A 20369-nucleotide genomic window follows, 5' to 3' on the forward strand; every position below is an offset into this window, starting at 1 on the left:
AAAATAATGAGCAACTGGGTGTTTTTCTACATGACCCTAAGCATGATGGGTTGTTAATTGCTTAATTAACTCAGGAACCACACTTGGGTGGAAGCACCTGCTTTCAGTATACTTTGTGTCCCTCATGTCTTTCCTTTTTATTCTGGGAGTTACCTACATGTTCACCGTGTAGGGGCGTGGCACCCCAGAAGAAGATAGTTGTTGTCATACAGTGTGGAGGGTTTCTACCTGTTTTCCCATGTTATCAGGCCACATGTCCTCAACCTGCTCCTTATCTCAACATTCTTTCCATTACCCCCTATTGGCCTGATACCTGAACACACTGGGACCGGGGACCGAGTGGGACCGGGGACTGAGTGGGACCACAATTGCTAAGCAGTTAGCAGCTGCTTTGTTCCCACTAAATGAACTGTAGAATTGACAGAGAAATAGTGAATCTGCCCTGTTACATCCCAGCCAAGGCCACTGCCTCGTCCTCAACTCAGCTATTGCTAACCTCTCTCTTTTCTCTCTCTCTCTCCTTCCTTTCTCCCCTTTCCTCTCCAGGTATTTCCACCATGGCACTGAGCCCAGCCAAGGCCAGTGACTACCTCCACCCCCTCCTTTCCTTCGCTGCCACCCATGTCCCCAGGAAGAAACACAAGGAGACTCCTCTCTATATCCTCTGTACTGCTGGCATGAGACTGCTGCCTGAGAGGTAGGCCTCAGCCCTCCACCTCCACTTTGTCAGGGTTCAAGGGTCAGCAGGGGGTCAAGCACAGGATCCCCCCCTAGAGATCTGTGGGAGGTTTAGAGCATTGATTTATCATCTCTAACAGTGGTTTAAAAAGTGTTTTTCTCCCCATGTCACCTCCCTCCCTCCCTCCCAGTCAGCAGGCTGCTATCCTGGAGGACCTGGTAAGAGATGTTCCAGTGGAGTTTGACTTCCTGTTCTCCAGCTCCCATGCAGAGGTGATCTCTGGGAAACAGGAAGGTGAGACAGAGAGCTGTGAGCCTGATGGGAATATGGTACAGTTATACCTAGACACTGGTCGGTTCCTGGGATCACCCAAACATACACTGTATGCACCACTAAGTGGCTTTGGATAGAAGTGCCTGCTGAATGTGTTTTATACTGGTGTGAAAAGGCCAAATGGTGTAATTGAACTAATATACTGCACCTGTCCTCTGTGTGCTTTGTGGTGTTAATGTTAACACTGCCTTTCTGCCTGCAGGTGTATATGCATGGATTGGTATTAACTTTGTGTTGGGACGCTTTGACCATGCAGAGTACGGTGAGTGTGAGGTTATGGCTTCGTTGATGATGTCGCTTGTTTGTCCACTGCAAAGGATGAGGCTGGATTTTGTATGGAGTTATGGCTTAGCTGTAGGCCTGAAACATGTCGCTAGCCACCATTTTATAAGGCGTTAGATGCCGTACATGGCGGCTATACCCATGTCTCAAGGTTAGGTTCAGGCCTTCGCAAACGACCATTTTGAGCCATGTTATGACACGATTTTTGCCGTCCCAAACAAAATGTCCACGTCGTGGGCAAACTCTTAGGTTGTAAACGATTATCGTCCGTCTTGGCTCATTCAGTGCGACCGGGTCTAGTGAGTAACGCCACGTGCGGCCGTAGGCTCTGACAAAGCTCTAGCAGTGTCAGAATTGATTTGCCTTTATCGTATAGTGTGGCTGGTGTTACGAGCCGATCCCGGTGACTGACCAATAGGAACGCGGCTGGCACGGAGTATGCACACAACACGATTATTGTGAATGTTCAGATGAATATAATAGTTTGATCTAAACATTTAGCCTACATGCGCTGCAAGAAGAACGGTTTTCCTGATAGTCCTGTTTACATGGACACATCTGAAATCAGGCTACCTGATGGCCATTTTCAGCATTTATCAATCATAATAAACGTTCTACCACAGCGACCATGTTATTTTGGATAAGCCTATTTGATTCTGAGTTCAGACATGTAAAGTTTGTATGTGAAAAGTGTGTCTAAGATGCACAGGGGGAGAGCCAGGGCGAAAGTAACGCACCCATTTGCTCAGAGAACACAGAAGCTAGAACGCCGTGGTGAAGTCCGCAGGTTCCCAGAGGAGGAGCTCTCTGCAAAACAGCCCCGTCTGAACATGTTTCGCCGTGTTATGAACAAACAGTGGTTTTGAGTGACGTTTAAAAATACCGACCCGGAAGTGTTTTCCGGCTGTGGAGTTGTTAGGGGTTTTACAGCTCCAAACATATTTATTTTTCTTCACCAATCTAGTGACTAAATGACATCACAGGTTCCAAGTATCATGCTGGCTAGTCTTGTGTGTACGCCTGGGAGAAGTTCCAGGAGAGATGGGTGGGACCAAAGTTACACAATGTAAACTGATGACCTGGAATAAAATCAACTCTACTTCTAAGCACATTGTCTCATCTCCCTCTAGTTCATATTGCTTTTATAATGTCAGCAAAACATTCACGTGACGGAATGTTTGCAAATGATATGACATCATTACAATTCTTGAAAAGAGAGCCGCACACTATAGGAGCTCAGATGCATAAATGTAATTGCCAACGTTTTGACAGCCAGGCTGTCTTCATCAGGGTATAATCATTACAATTCTGCCTTAATCCATTGACTTGACAGATCAGCTTTTCACAAACTTTTATCGGCAGGTTAGTGGTTCAAAATATATCTTATATATATTCTGGTGGTCAGTTACCTTCTGTCAAGCCATGGAAATGTGATGAGCAGGATGATTTTGCCATTTTGTGAAGAGAATGGAGTCGTTTATTCTATCAAGACACGAGAAGCGCCTGACAAGGACTGCTGCAGCGCACCTGATTGGTAGAGCTAATCATGAATAGTCAGTGATTATTGTGAACAACATCTCCTACTACGTACTATTTAAAGTGAGATGAGAAAATGATGGTTAATATAGCTATTATGTGATCCATTTTAGTCCCATTTTTAGTGTTGTGGTTGGTTAATTTTCATAAATTACGAACCTATAGCATTAATTATTCAAATTGACACAAACATGTAATGATGGCTGATGGTACATTTGTTGAAAGAAACAGCGTTCCTTTCGTCCCGGTTCTCCCTTTCAGTTTTCACTGACTCACTTCACTCACATGCGCAGATCAAATACAGAACTGAAGCAAGTTGTCAAATCTGGCCAGGATGATCAATATTTTTATTTGGTAACATTGCGCAGTGTGACATGATAATCGTAAAAGACTGAATCCAACTAGTTGATTATGATGATGAACCAGATTTGACAGCATCTGATGGCTTGTTTGCCAAAGGGTGACGCCGGGGTTTGTGTATATGGACATGCATTTTTGAACAGACTGTTGGTTACCCATCGTTGACCTGACACTCAATTCTCCATTTTCCTAGAAGATGATGCAATGGTGGAGGTCACTACAGGGTCACAGAACCATCACCCAATTAGCCGGCGGCGTACAGTGGGCATCATGGACATGGGCGGAGCCTCGCTGCAGATAGCCTATGAGGTGCCTAGCGCGGTCCACTTCAGTTCACCTGAACAGGTAAGGAAGGATCCAGCTGAGCGCTCGTATTCTCATTGTATTTGTGTGGTATGACTGGTGGTTGTGTTTACTGGTAGGCCTGACGTTAGGGTTTAGTAAACCACACCATGTATTGGAGATAATGTCTGCGTCCTGATTCTCCACACCAGGGTCGTATTCATTAGGGCACACCGTAGCGAAACGTTTTGTAACGGAAGAAAGAACATGAGCATTTCGTATTGGACACATTCAGGTAGTCCTTCCCTGTTTCCATGTGTTTTCTTCCATTTGGTGCCTTTATGAATCTCCCATTTATCGCAAATAATTTAATACCAAGATCTTTACAAAGCTATTATTCAAGGAGTAGGGTGAAGTTGCTACTGATCTTGGGCCAGTTTAGCATTTTCCGCACTAAGGGTTAAGGTTAGAATTGGGAAGGGGAAGCTGACTCTAGATAAGTACCCAGGGGAAACTTCACCCCAGAGCATGATTTTATGGTTGAAGTCATGTATGTGGTTCTCTGTCTCCCTCTACAGGAGGAGTTGGGTAAGAGCCTGCTGGCAGAGTTTAACCTGGGCTGTGATTCAGAGCACACGCAGCACGTCTACCGTGTATATGTCACCACATTCCTGGGCTTCGGGGGGAACATGGCTCGACAGCGCTACGAAGACCAGCTGGTCAACTCCACCATCACCAAGAACAGGTAGGACCGGCAGACACACACACACACACACAGTGCCTATTCAGACCCCTTGGCTATTTTTCTTCATCAATCTACACACAATACCCCATAATGATAACGCCAACAGGTTTTTAGAAATGTTTGCTAAGTTATAAAAAATCAGTGGCGTAAAGTACTTAAGTTGTACTTTTAAAGTATCTTTACTTAAGTCGTTTTTTGGGGTGTCTGTACTTTACTAAAATAATGTACTTTTTACTCCAAACATTTTCCCTGACACCCCAAAGTATTCATTACATTTAGAAAATGGTCCAATTCACACATCAAGAGAACATCCCTGGTCATCCCTACTGCCTCTGATCTGGTGGACTCATTAAACAGAGAACATCCCTGGTCATCCCTACTGCCTCTGATCTGGTGGACTCATTAAACAGAGAACATCCCTGGTCATCCCTACTGCCTCTGATCTGGTGGACTCATTAAACAGAGAACATCCCTGGTCATCCTTACTGCCTCTGATCTGGTGGACTCACTAAACAGAGAACATCCCTGGTCATCCTTACTGCCTCTGATCTGGTGGACTCACTAAACAGAGAACATCCCTGGTCATCCCTACTGCCTCTGATCTGGTGGACTCATTAAACAGAGAACATCCCTGGTCATCCTTACTGCCTCTGATCTGGTGGACTCACTAAACAGAGAACATCCCTGGTCATCCTTACTGCCTCTGATCTGGTGGACTCACTAAACAGAGAACATCCCTGGTCATCCCTACTGCCTCTGATCTGGTGGACTCATTAAACAGAGAACATCCCTGGTCATCCTTACTGCCTCTGATCTGGTGGACTCACTAAACAGAGAACATCCCTGGTCATCCCTACTGCCTCTGATTTGACGGACTCACTTAACAGAGAACATCCCTGGTCATCCCTACTGCCTCTGATCTGACGGTCTCACTAAACAGAGAACATCCCTGGTCATCCCTACTGCCTCTGATCTGGTGGACTCACTAAACAGAGAACATTCCTGGTCATCCCTACTGCCTCTGATCTGGTGGACTCACTAAACAGAGAACATCCCTGGTCATCCCTACTGCCTCTGATTTGACGGACTCACTTAACAGAGAACATCCCTGGTCATCCCTACTGCCTCTGATCTGACGGTCTCACTAAACAGAGAACATCCCTGGTCATCCCTACTGCCTCTGATCTGGTGGACTCACTAAACAGAGAACATTCCTGGTCATCCCTACTGCCTCTGATCTGACGGACTCACTAAACACACATGCTTCATTTGTAAATGATGTCTGAGTGTATGAGTATGCCCCTGTCTATCCTTAAAGAAAAAAATGGTGCTCGTCTGGTATGCGTAATATAAGGAATCTGAAATGATTTGTTTTTACTTTTGATACTTAAGTATATTTAAAACCAAATAATTGTAGACTTTTCCTCAAGTAGTATTTTACTGGTTGACTGAACTTTTACTTTAGTCATTTTCTATTAAGTTATCTTTACTTCTACTTATGTATGACAATTGGGTACTTTTTCTACCACTGTAAAAAAAAAAAAAAACATATCACATTTCCATAAGTATTCAGACCCTTTACTCAGTACTTTGTTGAAGCACCTTTGGCAGCAATTACAGCTGGGTATGACTCTACAAGCTTGGCAAACCATTCTTCTCTGCAGATACTCTCAAGCTCTGTCAGGTTGAATGGGGAGCGTTGTTGCGCAGCTATTTTTAGGTCTCTCCAGAGATGTTCGATTGGGTTCAAGTCTGAACTCAAGGACATTCGGAGACTTGTCCAGAAGCCACTCCTGCTTTGTCTTGACTGTGTGCTCGGTCGTTTTTATTTAACTATTATTTAACTCGGCAAGTCAGTTAAGAACAAATTCTTATTTACAATGATGACCTACCCCGGCCAAACCCGGACGAAGCTGGGCAAATTGTGCGCCGCCCTATGGGACTCCCAATCACGGCTGGATATGATGCAGCCTGGATTTGAACCCAGTACTGCAGTGACTCCTCTTGAACTGAGATGCGGTGTCTTAGACCACTGCGCCACTCGTTGTCCTCTTGGAAGGTGAAACTTCGCCCCCAGTCTGAGGTCCTGAGTGCTCTGGAGCAGGTTTTCATTAAGGATCTCTCTCTACTTTTCTCTGTTTATCTTTGCCTGGTCTCCCAGTCCCTGCTGCTGAAAAACATCCCCACTGCATGATGCTGCCACCACCATTCTTCACCGTAGGGATGGTGCCAGGTTTCCTCCAGATGTGACGCTTGGCATTCAGGCCGAAAAGTTCAATCTTGGTTTCATCAGACCAGAGAATCTTGTTTCTCATGGTCTTGAGAGTCTTTAGGTGCCTTTTGGCAAACTCCAAGTGGGCTACTGAGGAGTGACTTCCGTCTGGCCACTCTATAATAAAGGCCTGATTGGTGGAGTGCTGCAGCGATGGTTGTTCTTCGGGAAGGTTCTCCCATCTCCAGAGAGGAACTCTAGAGTTCTTGGTCACCTCCCTGACCAAGGCCTTTCTCCCCTGATTGCTTAGTTTGGCGGGGAGGCCACCTCCCTGACCAAGGCCTTTCTCCCCTGATTGCTTAGTTTGGCGGGGAGGCCACCTCCCTGACCAAGGCCTTTCTCCCCTGATAGCTCAGTTTGGTGGGGCGGCCACCTCCCTGACCAAGGCCTTTCTCCCCTGATTGCTTAGTTTGGCGGGGAGGCCACCTCCCTGACCAAGGCCTTTCTCCCCTGATTGCTTAGTTTGGCGGGGAGGCCACCTCCCTGACCAAGGCCTTTCTCCCCTGATAGCTCAGTTTGGTGGGGCGGCCACCTCCCTGACCAAGGCCTTTCTCCCCTGATTGCTTAGTTTGGTGGGGAGGCCAGCTCCCTGACCAAGGCCTTTCTCCTCTGATTGCTTAGTTTGGCGGGGAGGCCAGCTCCCTGACCAAGGCCTTTCTCCCCTGATTGCTTAGTTTGGTGGGGCGGTCACCTCCCTGACCAAGGCCTTTCTCCCCTGATTGCTTAGTTTGGTGGGGCGGTCACCTCTCTGACCAAGGCCTTTCTCCCCTGATTGCTTAGTTTGGTGGGGCGGTCACCTCCCTGACCAAGGCCTTTCTCCCCTGATTGCTTAGTTTGGTGGGGCGGTCACCTCTCTGACCAAGGCCTTTCTCCCCTGATTGCTTAGTTTGGTGGGGAGGCCAGCTCCCTGACCAAGGCCTTTCTCCCCTGATTGCTTAGTTTGGTGGGGCGGTCACCTCTCTGGCCAAGGCCTTTCTCCCCTGATTGCTTAGTTTGGTGGGGCGGTCACCTCTCTGACCAAGGCCTTTCTCCCCTGATTGCTTAGTTTGGTGGGGCGGTCACCTCCCTGACCAAGGCCTTTCTCCCCTGATTGCTTAGTTTGGTGGGGCGGTCACCTCTCTGACCAAGGCCTTTCTCCCCTGATTGCTTAGTTTGGTGGGGCGGTCACCTCTCTGACCAAGGCCTTTCTCCCCTGATTGCTTAGTTTGGTGGGGAGGCCAGCTCCCTGACCAAGGCCTTTCTCCCCTGATTGCTTAGTTTGGTGGGGCGGTCACCTCTCTGACCAAGGCCTTTCTCCCCTGATTGCTTAGTTTGGTGGGGCGGTCACCTCCCTGACCAAGGCCTTTCTCCCCTGATTGCTTAGTTTGGCAGGCGGTCACCTCCCTGACCAAGGCCTTTCTCCCCTGATAGCTCAGTTTGGCGGGCGGTCACCTCCCTGACCAAGGCCTTTCTCCTCTGATTGCTTAGTTTGGTGGGGCGGCCACCTCCCTGACCAAGGCCTTTCTCCCCTGATTGCTTAGTTTGGCGGGGAGGCCACCTCCATGACCAAGGCCTTTCTCCCCTGATTGCTTAGTTTGGCGGGGAGGCCACCTCCATGACCAAGGCCTTTCTCCCCTGATAGCTCAGTTTGGTGGGGCGGCCACCTCCCTGACCAAGGCCTTTCTCCCCTGATAACTCAGTTTGGTGGGGAGGCCACCTCCCTGACCAAGGCCTTTCTCCCCTGATTGCTTAGTTTGGCGGGGAGGCCACCTCCATGACCAAGGCCTTTCTCCCCTGATAACTCAGTTTGGTGGGGCGGTCACCTCTCTGACCAAGGCCTTTCTCCCCTGATTGCTTAGTTTGGTGGGGCGGTCACCTCTCTGACCAAGGCCTTTCTCCCCTGATTGCTTAGTTTGGTGGGGCGGTCACCTCCCTGACCAAGGCCTTTCTCCCCTGATTGCTTAGTTTGGTGGGGCGGTCACCTCCCTGACCAAGGCCTTTCTCCCCTGATTGCTTAGTTTGGTGGGGAGGCCAGCTCCCTGACCAAGGCCTTTCTCCCCTGATTGCTTAGTTTGGTGGGGCGGTCACCTCCCTGACCAAGGCCTTTCTCCCCTGATAGCTCAGTTTGGCGGGCGGTCACCTCCCTGACCAAGGCCTTTCTCCTCTGATTGCTTAGTTTGGTGGGGCGGCCACCTCCCTGACCAAGGCCTTTCTCCCCTGATTGCTTAGTTTGGCGGGGAGGCCACCTCCATGACCAAGGCCTTTCTCCCCTGATTGCTTAGTTTGGCGGGGAGGCCACCTCCATGACCAAGGCCTTTCTCCCCTGATAGCTCAGTTTGGTGGGGCGGCCACCTCCCTGACCAAGGCCTTTCTCCCCTGATAACTCAGTATGGTGGGGAGGCCACCTCCCTGACCAAGGCCTTTCTCCCCTGATTGCTTAGTTTGGCGGGGAGGCCACCTCCATGACCAAGGCCTTTCTCCTCTGATAACTCAGTTTGGTGGGGAGGCCACCTCCCTGACCAAGGCCTTTCTCCCCTGATTGCTTAGTTTGGCGGGGAGGCCACCTCCCTGACCAAGGCCTTTCTCCCCTGATTGCTTAGTTTGGCGGGGAGGCCACCTCCCTGACCAAGGCCTTTCTCCCCTGATTGCTTAGTTTGGTGGGGAGGCCACCTCCATGACCAAGGCCTTTCTCCCCTGATAACTCAGTTTGGTGGGGCGCACCACCTCCCTGACCAAGGCCTTTCTCCCCTGATTGCTTAGTTTGGCGGGCGGTCACCTCCCTGACCAAGGCCTTTCTCCCCTGATAGCTCAGTTTGGTGGGGAGGCCACCTCCCTGACCAAGGCCTTTCTCCCCTGATTGCTTAGTTTGGCGGGGAGGCCACCTCCCTGACCAAGGCCTTTCTCCCCTGATTGCTTAGTTTGGCGGGGAGGCCACCTCCATGACCAAGGCCTTTCTCCTCTGATAACTCAGTTTGGTGGGGCGGTCAGCTCTAGGAAGAGTCTTGGTGTTTCTACATTTCTTCCATTTTAAGAATGATGGAAGCCACTGGGTTTTTGGGGACCTTCAATGCTGCAAACATTTTTTGGTACCCTTCCCCAGATCTGTGACTCGACACAATCCTTTCTCGGAGCTCTGCTGGCAATTCCTTGGACCTCATGTCTTGGTTTTTGCTTTGACGTGCACTGTCAACTGTGGGACCTTATATAGACAGGTTTGTGCCTTTCCAAATCATGTCCAATCAATTGAATTTACCACAGATGGACTCCAGTCAAGTTGTAGAAACATCTCAAGGATGATCAATGGAAACAGGATGCACCAGAGCTCAATTTCGAGTCTCATAGCAAAGGGTCTGAATATTTCTTTATGTGAATAAGGTATTTCTGTTTTTTATTTTTAATACATTTGCAAACATTTCTAAAAACCTGTTTTCACTTTGTCATTATGGGGTATTGTGTGTAGATTGCTGAGTTTAAAAAATAATAAAAATGAGAATAAGTCTAATGTAACAATGTGGAAAGAGTCAAGGGGTCTGAATACTTACCAAAGGCACTGTACATACATGCATACATACATACACAAAGGCACACGCATATACAGACACTTGCATAAACAGAGGGTCACATTCTTAAATTCATCACCTTCCTACAATTTAATCTCAACACCTTGAGTCTGAGAACTCAATGATTGATTGATCAACTGACTATTCCTTCCTTCGTGACACTTCCTGGTTGTCCTCCAGGCTGACAGGCGATCAGACAGGCATGATGGAAGCCACACCCCTTGCGGACCCATGCCTCCCTGTCGGCCTATCAGACGTGGTGCGTCGGGACGGCCGTGCGGTCCACCTGAGAGGGCAGGGGGACTGGGCGCGGTGCCAGGGGGCAGTCAGGCCTTTCCTGGGTCTCCACAACGGCACCATGGGATCCCCCAGGGGGGTGTACCAGGCCCCCATCGACTACAGCAACTCAGAGTTCTACGGCTTCTCTGAGTTCTTCTACTGCACTGAGGATGTACTGAGGATGGGGGGACCGTACGACAGCGCTAAGTACTCCAAGGCTGCCACGGTAACCACAGCTCATCATTCTAGAACTTATCATGATCAGATATTCTAGACCTGGGTTACCTGGTCATTACCTAGGCAGGTTAGGTTTCTCCTCACTTAGCCCTCTTGTTCCTGATTTGTATTTATTTATTTGTTTTAAGTCTGGTTTCAACAACAACAAAAAATCCTTTGAAGATGCCTTTCTGTGCACTGCCTAAGAAATCTAAGGGAAAATATTGGTTTTGTGAAAGGCAAGAAAATTGCTTTTGTCATTGTCCTCAAGTTAGCCTGGTACCAGTCTGTTTGTGTCGTCACGCCACTCCTTGTCAGGTTTGGCATGATGAGGAGTTGGAATGATAGCCTGGTACCCGTCTGTTTGTGTCGTCACACCACTCCTTGTCAGGTTTGGCATGATGAGGAGTTGGAATGATAGCCTGGTACCCGTCTGTTTGTGTCGTCACGCCACTCCTTGTCAGGTTTGGCATGATGAGGAGTTGGAATGATAGCCTGGTACCAGTTGGTTTGTGCTGTCACGCCACTCCTTGTCAGGTTTGGCATGATGAGGAGTTGGAACGATAGCACAAACAGATCTGGGAACAGGCTGTCTTTTAAGCTCTTATATCGCCAAGAGATCTTTCCAGGAGGTAACTCCGTTCTCTCCTGTCTGTCTGCAGGACTATTGTGCCACCAAGTGGTCAACCCTCACCAAGCGTCTGGACAGCAAGCTGTTCTCTAAACAAGCAGACTCCTCCAGACTGAAGTAAGAAACCCTTCAACCCAGTTACCCAGTCTACCACTGTACTCAATATGTCTAATAGATATTCATCTGTAACCCCAGTTACCCAGTCTACCACTGTACTCAATATGTCTAATATATATTCATCTGTTACCCCAGTTACCCAGTCTACCACTGTACTCAATATGTCTAATAGATATTCATCTGTAACCCCAGTTACCCAGTCTACCGCTGTACTCAATATGTCTAATAGATATTCATCTGTAACCCCAGTTACCCAGTCTACCGCTGTACTCAATATGTCTAATAGATATTCATCTACTACCATCAGTTACCCAGTCTACCGCTGTACTCAATATGTCTAATAGATATTCATCTGTAACCCCAGTTACCCAGTCTACCACTGTACTCAATATGTCTAATAGATATTCATCTGTTACCCCAGTTACCCAGTCTACCACTGTACTCAATATGTCTAATAGATATTAATCTGTAACCCCAGTTACCCAGTCTACCACTGTACTCAATATGTCTAATAGATATTCATCTGTTACCCCAGTTACCCAGGCTACCACTGTACTCAATGTCTAATAGATATTCATCTACTACCATCAGTTACCCAGTCTACCGCTGTACTCAATATGTCTAATAGATATTCATCTGTAACCCCAGTTACCCAGTCTACCACTGTACTCAATATGTCTAATAGATATTCATCTGTAACCCCAGTTACCCAGTCTACCACTGTACTCAATATGTCTAATAGATATTCATCTGTAACCCCAGTTACCCAGTCTACCACTGTACTCAATATGTCTAATAGATATTCATCTGTTACCCCAGTTACCCAGTCTACCACTGTACTCAATATGTCTAATAGATATTCATCTGTAACCCCAGTTACCCAGTCTACCACTGTACTCAATATGTCTAATAGATATTAATCTGTAACCCCAGTTACCCAGTCTACCACTGTACTCAATATGTCTAATATATATTCATCTGTTACCCCAGTTACCCAGTCTACCACTGTACTCAATATGTCTAATAGATATTCATCTGTAACCCCAGTTACCCAGTCTACCGCTGTACTCAATATGTCTAATAGATATTCATCTGTAACCCCAGTTACCCAGTCTACCGCTGTACTCAATATGTCTAATAGATATTCATCTACTACCATCAGTTACCCAGTCTACCGCTGTACTCAATATGTCTAATAGATATTCATCTGTAACCCCAGTTACCCAGGCTACCACTGTACTCAATATGTCTAATAGATATTCATCTGTTACCCCAGTTACCCAGTCTACCACTGTACTCAATATGTCTAGTAGATATTCATCTGTAACCCCAGTTACCCAGTCTACCACTGTACTCAATATGTCTAATAGATATTCATCTGTTACCCCAGTTACCCAGTCTACCACTGTACTCAATATGTCTAATAGATATTCATCTGTTACCCCAGTTACCCAGTCTACCACTGTACTCAATATGTCTAATAGATATTCATCTGTAACCCCAGTTACCCAGTCTACCACTGTACTCAATATGTCTAATAGATATTCATCTGTTACCCCAGTTACCCAGTCTACCACTGTACTCAATATGTCTAATAGATATTAATCTGTAACCCCAGTTACCCAGTCTACCACTGTACTCAATATGTCTAATAGATATTCATCTGTTACCCCAGTTACCCAGGCTACCACTGTACTCAATGTCTAATAGATATTCATCTACTACCATCAGTTACCCAGTCTACCGCTGTACTCAATATGTCTAATAGATATTCATCTGTAACCCCAGTTACCCAGTCTACCACTGTACTCAATATGTCTAATAGATATTCATCTGTAACCCCAGTTACCCAGTCTACCACTGTACTCAATATGTCTAATAGATATTCATCTGTAACCCCAGTTACCCAGTCTACCACTGTACTCAATATGTCTAATAGATATTCATCTGTTACCCCAGTTACCCAGGCTACCACTGTACTCAATGTCTAATAGATATTCATCTACTACCATCAGTTACCCAGTCTACCGCTGTACTCAATATGTCTAATAGATATTCATCTGTAACCCCAGTTACCCAGTCTACCACTGTACTCAATATGTCTAATAGATATTCATCTGTAACCCCAGTTACCCAGTCTACCACTGTACTCAATATGTCTAATAGATATTCATCTGTAACCCCAGTTACCCAGTCTACCGCTGTACTCAATATGTCTAATAGATATTCATCTACTACCATCTGTAAACCCAGTTACCCAGTCTACCACTGTACTCAATATGTCTAATAGATATTCATCTGTAACCCCAGTTACCCAGTCTACCTCTGTAATCAATATGTCTAATAGATATTCATCTGTTACCCCAGTTACCCAGGCTACCACTGTACTCAATATGTCTAATAGATATTAATCTGTTACCCAGTCTACCACTGTACTCAATATGTCTAATAGATATTCATCTGTAACCCCAGTTACCCAGTCTACCACTGTACTCAATATGTCTAATAGATATTCATCTGTTACCCAGTCTACCGCTGTACTCAATATGTCTAATAGATATTCATCTGTAACCCCAGTTACCCAGTCTACCACTGTACTCAATATGTCTAATAGATATTCATCTGTAACCCCAGTTACACAGGCTACCACTGTACTCAATATGCCTAATAGATATTCATCTACTACCATCTGTAAACCCAGTTACCCAGTCTACCACTGTACTCAATATGTCTAATAGATATTCATCTACTACCATCTGTAAACCCAGTTACCCAGTCTACCACTGTACTCAATATGTCTAATAGATATTCATCTACTACCATCTGTAAACCCAGTTACCCAGTCTACCACTGTACTCTATGTCTAATAGATATTCATCTACTACCATCTGTAAACCCAGTTACCCAGTCTACCACTGTACTCAATATGTCTAATAGATATTCATCTGTAACCCCAGTTACCCAGGCTACCACTGTACTCAATATGCCTAATAGATATTCATCTACTACCATCTGTAAACCCAGTCACCCAGTCTACCACTGTACTCAATATGCCTAATAGATATTCATCTACTACCATCTGTAAACCCAGTTCATCTGTTACCCCAGTTACCCAGTCTACCACTGTACTCAATATGTCTAATAGATATTCATCTGTAACCCCAGTTACCCAGTCTACCACTGTACTCAATATGTCTAATAGATATTCATCTGTTACCCCAGTTACCCAGGCTACCACTGTACTCAATGTCTAATAGATATTCATCTACTACCATCAGTTACCCAGTCTACCGCTGTACTCAATATGTCTAATAGATATTCATCTGTAACCCCAGTTACCCAGTCTACCACTGTACTCAATATGTCTAATAGATATTCATCTGTAACCCCAGTTACCCAGGCTACCACTGTACTCTATGTCTAATAGATATTCATCTGTAACCCCAGTTACCCAGTCTACCTCTGTACTCAATATGTCTAATAGATATTCATCTGTTACCCAGTCTACCGCTGTACTCAATATGTCTAATAGATATTCATCTGTAACCCCAGTTACCCAGGCTACCACTGTACTCAATATGTCTAATAGATATTCATCTGTAACCCCAGTTACCCAGTCTACCTCTGTAATCAATATGTCTAATAGATATTCATCTGTTACCCCAGTTACCCAGGCTACCACTGTACTCAATGTCTAATAGATATTCATCTACTACCATCAGTTACCCAGTCTACCGCTGTACTCAATATGTCTAATAGATATTCATCTGTAACCCCAGTTACCCAGTCTACCACTGTACTCAATATGTCTAATAGATATTCATCTGTAACCCCAGTTACCCAGTCTACCACTGTACTCAATATGTCTAATAGATATTCATCTGTAACCCCAGTTACCCAGTCTACCGCTGTACTCAATATGTCTAATAGATATTCATCTACTACCATCTGTAAACCCAGTTACCCAGTCTACCACTGTACTCAATATGTCTAATAGATATTCATCTGTAACCCCAGTTACCCAGTCTACCTCTGTAATCAATATGTCTAATAGATATTCATCTGTTACCCCAGTTACCCAGGCTACCACTGTACTCAATATGTCTAATAGATATTAATCTGTTACCCAGTCTACCACTGTACTCAATATGTCTAATAGATATTCATCTGTAACCCCAGTTACCCAGTCTACCACTGTACTCAATATGTCTAATAGATATTCATCTGTTACCCAGTCTACCGCTGTACTCAATATGTCTAATAGATATTCATCTGTTACCCAGTCTACCACTGTACTCAATATGTCTAATAGATATTCATCTGTAACCCCAGTTACACAGGCTACCACTGTACTCAATATGCCTAATAGATATTCATCTACTACCATCTGTAAACCCAGTTACCCAGTCTACCACTGTACTCAATATGTCTAATAGATATTCATCTACTACCATCTGTAAACCCAGTTACCCAGTCTACCACTGTACTCAATATGTCTAATAGATATTCATCTACTACCATCTGTAAACCCAGTTACCCAGTCTACCACTGTACTCTATGTCTAATAGATATTCATCTACTACCATCTGTAAACCCAGTTACCCAGTCTACCACTGTACTCAATATGTCTAATAGATATTCATCTGTAACCCCAGTTACCCAGTCTACCACTGTACTCAATATGCCTAATAGATATTCATCTACTACCATCTGTAAACCCAGTCACCCAGTCTACCACTGTACTCAATATGCCTAATAGATATTCATCTACTACCATCTGTAAACCCAGTTACCCAGTCTACCACTGTACTCAATATGTCTAATAGATATTCATCTGTTACCCCAGTTACCCAGGCTACCACTGTACTCAATGTCTAATAGATATTCATCTACTACCATCAGTTACCCAGTCTACCGCTGTACTCAATATGTCTAATAGATATTCATCTGTAACCCCAGTTACCCAGTCTACCACTGTACTCAATATGTCTAATAGATATTCATCTGTAACCCCAGTTACCCAGGCTACCACTGTACTCTATGTCTAATAGATATTCATCTGTAACCCCAGTTACCCAGTCTACCTCTGTACTCAATATGTCTAATAGATATTCATCTGTTACCCAGTCTACCGCTGTACTCAATATGTCTAATAGATATTCATCTGTTACCCCAGTTACCCAGTCTACCACTGTACTCAATATGTCTAATAGATATTCATCTGTAACCCCAGTTACCCAGTCTACCACTGTACTCAATATGTCTAATAGATATTAATCTGTAACCCCAGTTACCCAGTCTACCACTGTACTCAATATGTCTAATATATATTCATCTGTTACCCCAGTTACCCAGTCTACCACTGTACTCAATATGTCTAATAGATATTCATCTGTAACCCCAGTTACCCAGTCTACCGCTGTACTCAATATGTCTAATAGATATTCATCTGTAACCCCAGTTACCCAGTCTACCGCTGTACTCAATATGTCTAATAGATATTCATCTACTACCATCAGTTACCCAGTCTACCGCTGTACTCAATATGTCTAATAGATATTCATCTGTAACCCCAGTTACCCAGGCTACCACTGTACTCAATATGTCTAATAGATATTCATCTGTTACCCCAGTTACCCAGTCTACCACTGTACTCAATATGTCTAGTAGATATTCATCTGTAACCCCAGTTACCCAGTCTACCACTGTACTCAATATGTCTAATAGATATTCATCTGTTACCCCAGTTACCCAGTCTACCACTGTACTCAATATGTCTAATAGATATTCATCTGTTACCCCAGTTACCCAGTCTACCACTGTACTCAATATGTCTAATAGATATTCATCTGTAACCCCAGTTACCCAGTCTACCACTGTACTCAATATGTCTAATAGATATTCATCTGTTACCCCAGTTACCCAGTCTACCACTGTACTCAATATGTCTAATAGATATTAATCTGTAACCCCAGTTACCCAGTCTACCACTGTACTCAATATGTCTAATAGATATTCATCTGTTACCCCAGTTACCCAGGCTACCACTGTACTCAATGTCTAATAGATATTCATCTACTACCATCAGTTACCCAGTCTACCGCTGTACTCAATATGTCTAATAGATATTCATCTGTAACCCCAGTTACCCAGTCTACCACTGTACTCAATATGTCTAATAGATATTCATCTGTAACCCCAGTTACCCAGTCTACCACTGTACTCAATATGTCTAATAGATATTCATCTGTAACCCCAGTTACCCAGTCTACCACTGTACTCAATATGTCTAATAGATATTCATCTGTTACCCCAGTTACCCAGTCTACCACTGTACTCAATATGTCTAATAGATATTCATCTGTAACCCCAGTTACCCAGTCTACCACTGTACTCAATATGTCTAATAGATATTCATCTGTAACCCCAGTTACCCAGTCTACCACTGTACTCAATATGTCTAATAGATATTCATCTGTAACCCCAGTTACCCAGTCTACCGCTGTACTCAATATGTCTAATAGATATTCATCTACTACCATCTGTAAACCCAGTTACCCAGTCTACCACTGTACTCAATATGTCTAATAGATATTCATCTGTAACCCCAGTTACCCAGTCTACCTCTGTAATCAATATGTCTAATAGATATTCATCTGTTACCCCAGTTACCCAGGCTACCACTGTACTCAATATGTCTAATAGATATTAATCTGTTACCCAGTCTACCACTGTACTCAATATGTCTAATAGATATTCATCTGTAACCCCAGTTACCCAGTCTACCACTGTACTCAATATGTCTAATAGATATTCATCTGTTACCCAGTCTACCGCTGTACTCAATATGTCTAATAGATATTCATCTGTAACCCCAGTTACCCAGTCTACCACTGTACTCAATATGTCTAATAGATATTCATCTGTAACCCCAGTTACACAGGCTACCACTGTACTCAATATGCCTAATAGATATTCATCTACTACCATCTGTAAACCCAGTTACCCAGTCTACCACTGTACTCAATATGTCTAATAGATATTCATCTACTACCATCTGTAAACCCAGTTACCCAGTCTACCACTGTACTCAATATGTCTAATAGATATTCATCTACTACCATCTGTAAACCCAGTTACCCAGTCTACCACTGTACTCTATGTCTAATAGATATTCATCTACTACCATCTGTAAACCCAGTTACCCAGTCTACCACTGTACTCAATATGTCTAATAGATATTCATCTGTAACCCCAGTTACCCAGTCTACCACTGTACTCAATATGCCTAATAGATATTCATCTACTACCATCTGTAAACCCAGTCACCCAGTCTACCACTGTACTCAATATGCCTAATAGATATTCATCTACTACCATCTGTAAACCCAGTTACCCAGTCTACCACTGTACTCAATATGTCTAATAGATATTCATCTGTAACCCCAGTTACCCAGGCTACCACTGTACTCAATATGCCTAATAGATATTCATCTACTACCATCTGTAAACCCAGTCACCCAGTCTACCACTGTACTCAATATGCCTAATAGATATTCATCTACTACCATCTGTAAACCCAGTTCATCTGTTACCCCAGTTACCCAGTCTACCACTGTACTCAATATGTCTAATAGATATTCATCTGTAACCCCAGTTACCCAGTCTACCACTGTACTCAATATGTCTAATAGATATTCATCTGTTACCCCAGTTACCCAGGCTACCACTGTACTCAATGTCTAATAGATATTCATCTACTACCATCAGTTACCCAGTCTACCGCTGTACTCAATATGTCTAATAGATATTCATCTGTAACCCCAGTTACCCAGTCTACCACTGTACTCAATATGTCTAATAGATATTCATCTGTAACCCCAGTTACCCAGGCTACCACTGTACTCTATGTCTAATAGATATTCATCTGTAACCCCAGTTACCCAGTCTACCTCTGTACTCAATATGTCTAATAGATATTCATCTGTTACCCAGTCTACCGCTGTACTCAATATGTCTAATAGATATTCATCTGTAACCCCAGTTACCCAGGCTACCACTGTACTCAATATGTCTAATAGATATTCATCTGTAACCCCAGTTACCCAGTCTACCTCTGTAATCAATATGTCTAATAGATATTCATCTGTTACCCCAGTTACCCAGGCTACCACTGTACTCAATGTCTAATAGATATTCATCTACTACCATCAGTTACCCAGTCTACCGCTGTACTCAATATGTCTAATAGATATTCATCTGTAACCCCAGTTACCCAGTCTACCACTGTACTCAATATGTCTAATAGATATTCATCTGTAACCCCAGTTACCCAGTCTACCACTGTACTCAATATGTCTAATAGATATTCATCTGTAACCCCAGTTACCCAGTCTACCGCTGTACTCAATATGTCTAATAGATATTCATCTACTACCATCTGTAAACCCAGTTACCCAGTCTACCACTGTACTCAATATGTCTAATAGATATTCATCTGTAACCCCAGTTACCCAGTCTACCTCTGTAATCAATATGTCTAATAGATATTCATCTGTTACCCCAGTTACCCAGGCTACCACTGTACTCAATATGTCTAATAGATATTAATCTGTTACCCAGTCTACCACTGTACTCAATATGTCTAATAGATATTCATCTGTAACCCCAGTTACCCAGTCTACCACTGTACTCAATATGTCTAATAGATATTCATCTGTTACCCAGTCTACCGCTGTACTCAATATGTCTAATAGATATTCATCTGTAACCCCAGTTACCCAGTCTACCACTGTACTCAATATGTCTAATAGATATTCATCTGTAACCCCAGTTACACAGGCTACCACTGTACTCAATATGCCTAATAGATATTCATCTACTACCATCTGTAAACCCAGTTACCCAGTCTACCACTGTACTCAATATGTCTAATAGATATTCATCTACTACCATCTGTAAACCCAGTTACCCAGTCTACCACTGTACTCAATATGTCTAATAGATATTCATCTACTACCATCTGTAAACCCAGTTACCCAGTCTACCACTGTACTCTATGTCTAATAGATATTCATCTACTACCATCTGTAAACCCA

At 44.2% G+C, this 20369-nt stretch overlaps 1 protein-coding gene across 3 annotated transcripts in view; it reads left to right on the forward strand.

The window, feature by feature from the left end:
• Positions 1-20369, forward strand: part of LOC116358917 (ectonucleoside triphosphate diphosphohydrolase 7-like) — a 33558-nt gene that overhangs the window by 4652 nt on the left and 8537 nt on the right. For 2 of the 3 annotated variants that reach the window (XM_031811309.1, XM_031811308.1), the window contains exons 5-11: positions 547-697; positions 870-973; positions 1215-1274; positions 3384-3535; positions 4051-4217; positions 10209-10533; positions 11186-11271. In XM_031811309.1, the coding sequence (XP_031667169.1) occupies positions 547-697; positions 870-973; positions 1215-1274; positions 3384-3535; positions 4051-4217; positions 10209-10533; positions 11186-11271 (1045 nt within the window). The remainder of the gene's footprint in view (positions 1-546; positions 698-869; positions 974-1214; positions 1275-3383; positions 3536-4050; positions 4218-10208; positions 10534-11185; positions 11272-20369) is intronic. The other variant, XM_031811310.1, reaches the window with a different exon arrangement.

The sequence above is a fragment of the Oncorhynchus kisutch genome, unplaced genomic scaffold (genome assembly GCF_002021735.2).
Source record: "Oncorhynchus kisutch isolate 150728-3 unplaced genomic scaffold, Okis_V2 Okis01b-Okis20b_hom, whole genome shotgun sequence".
NCBI lineage: Eukaryota > Metazoa > Chordata > Actinopteri > Salmoniformes > Salmonidae > Oncorhynchus > Oncorhynchus kisutch.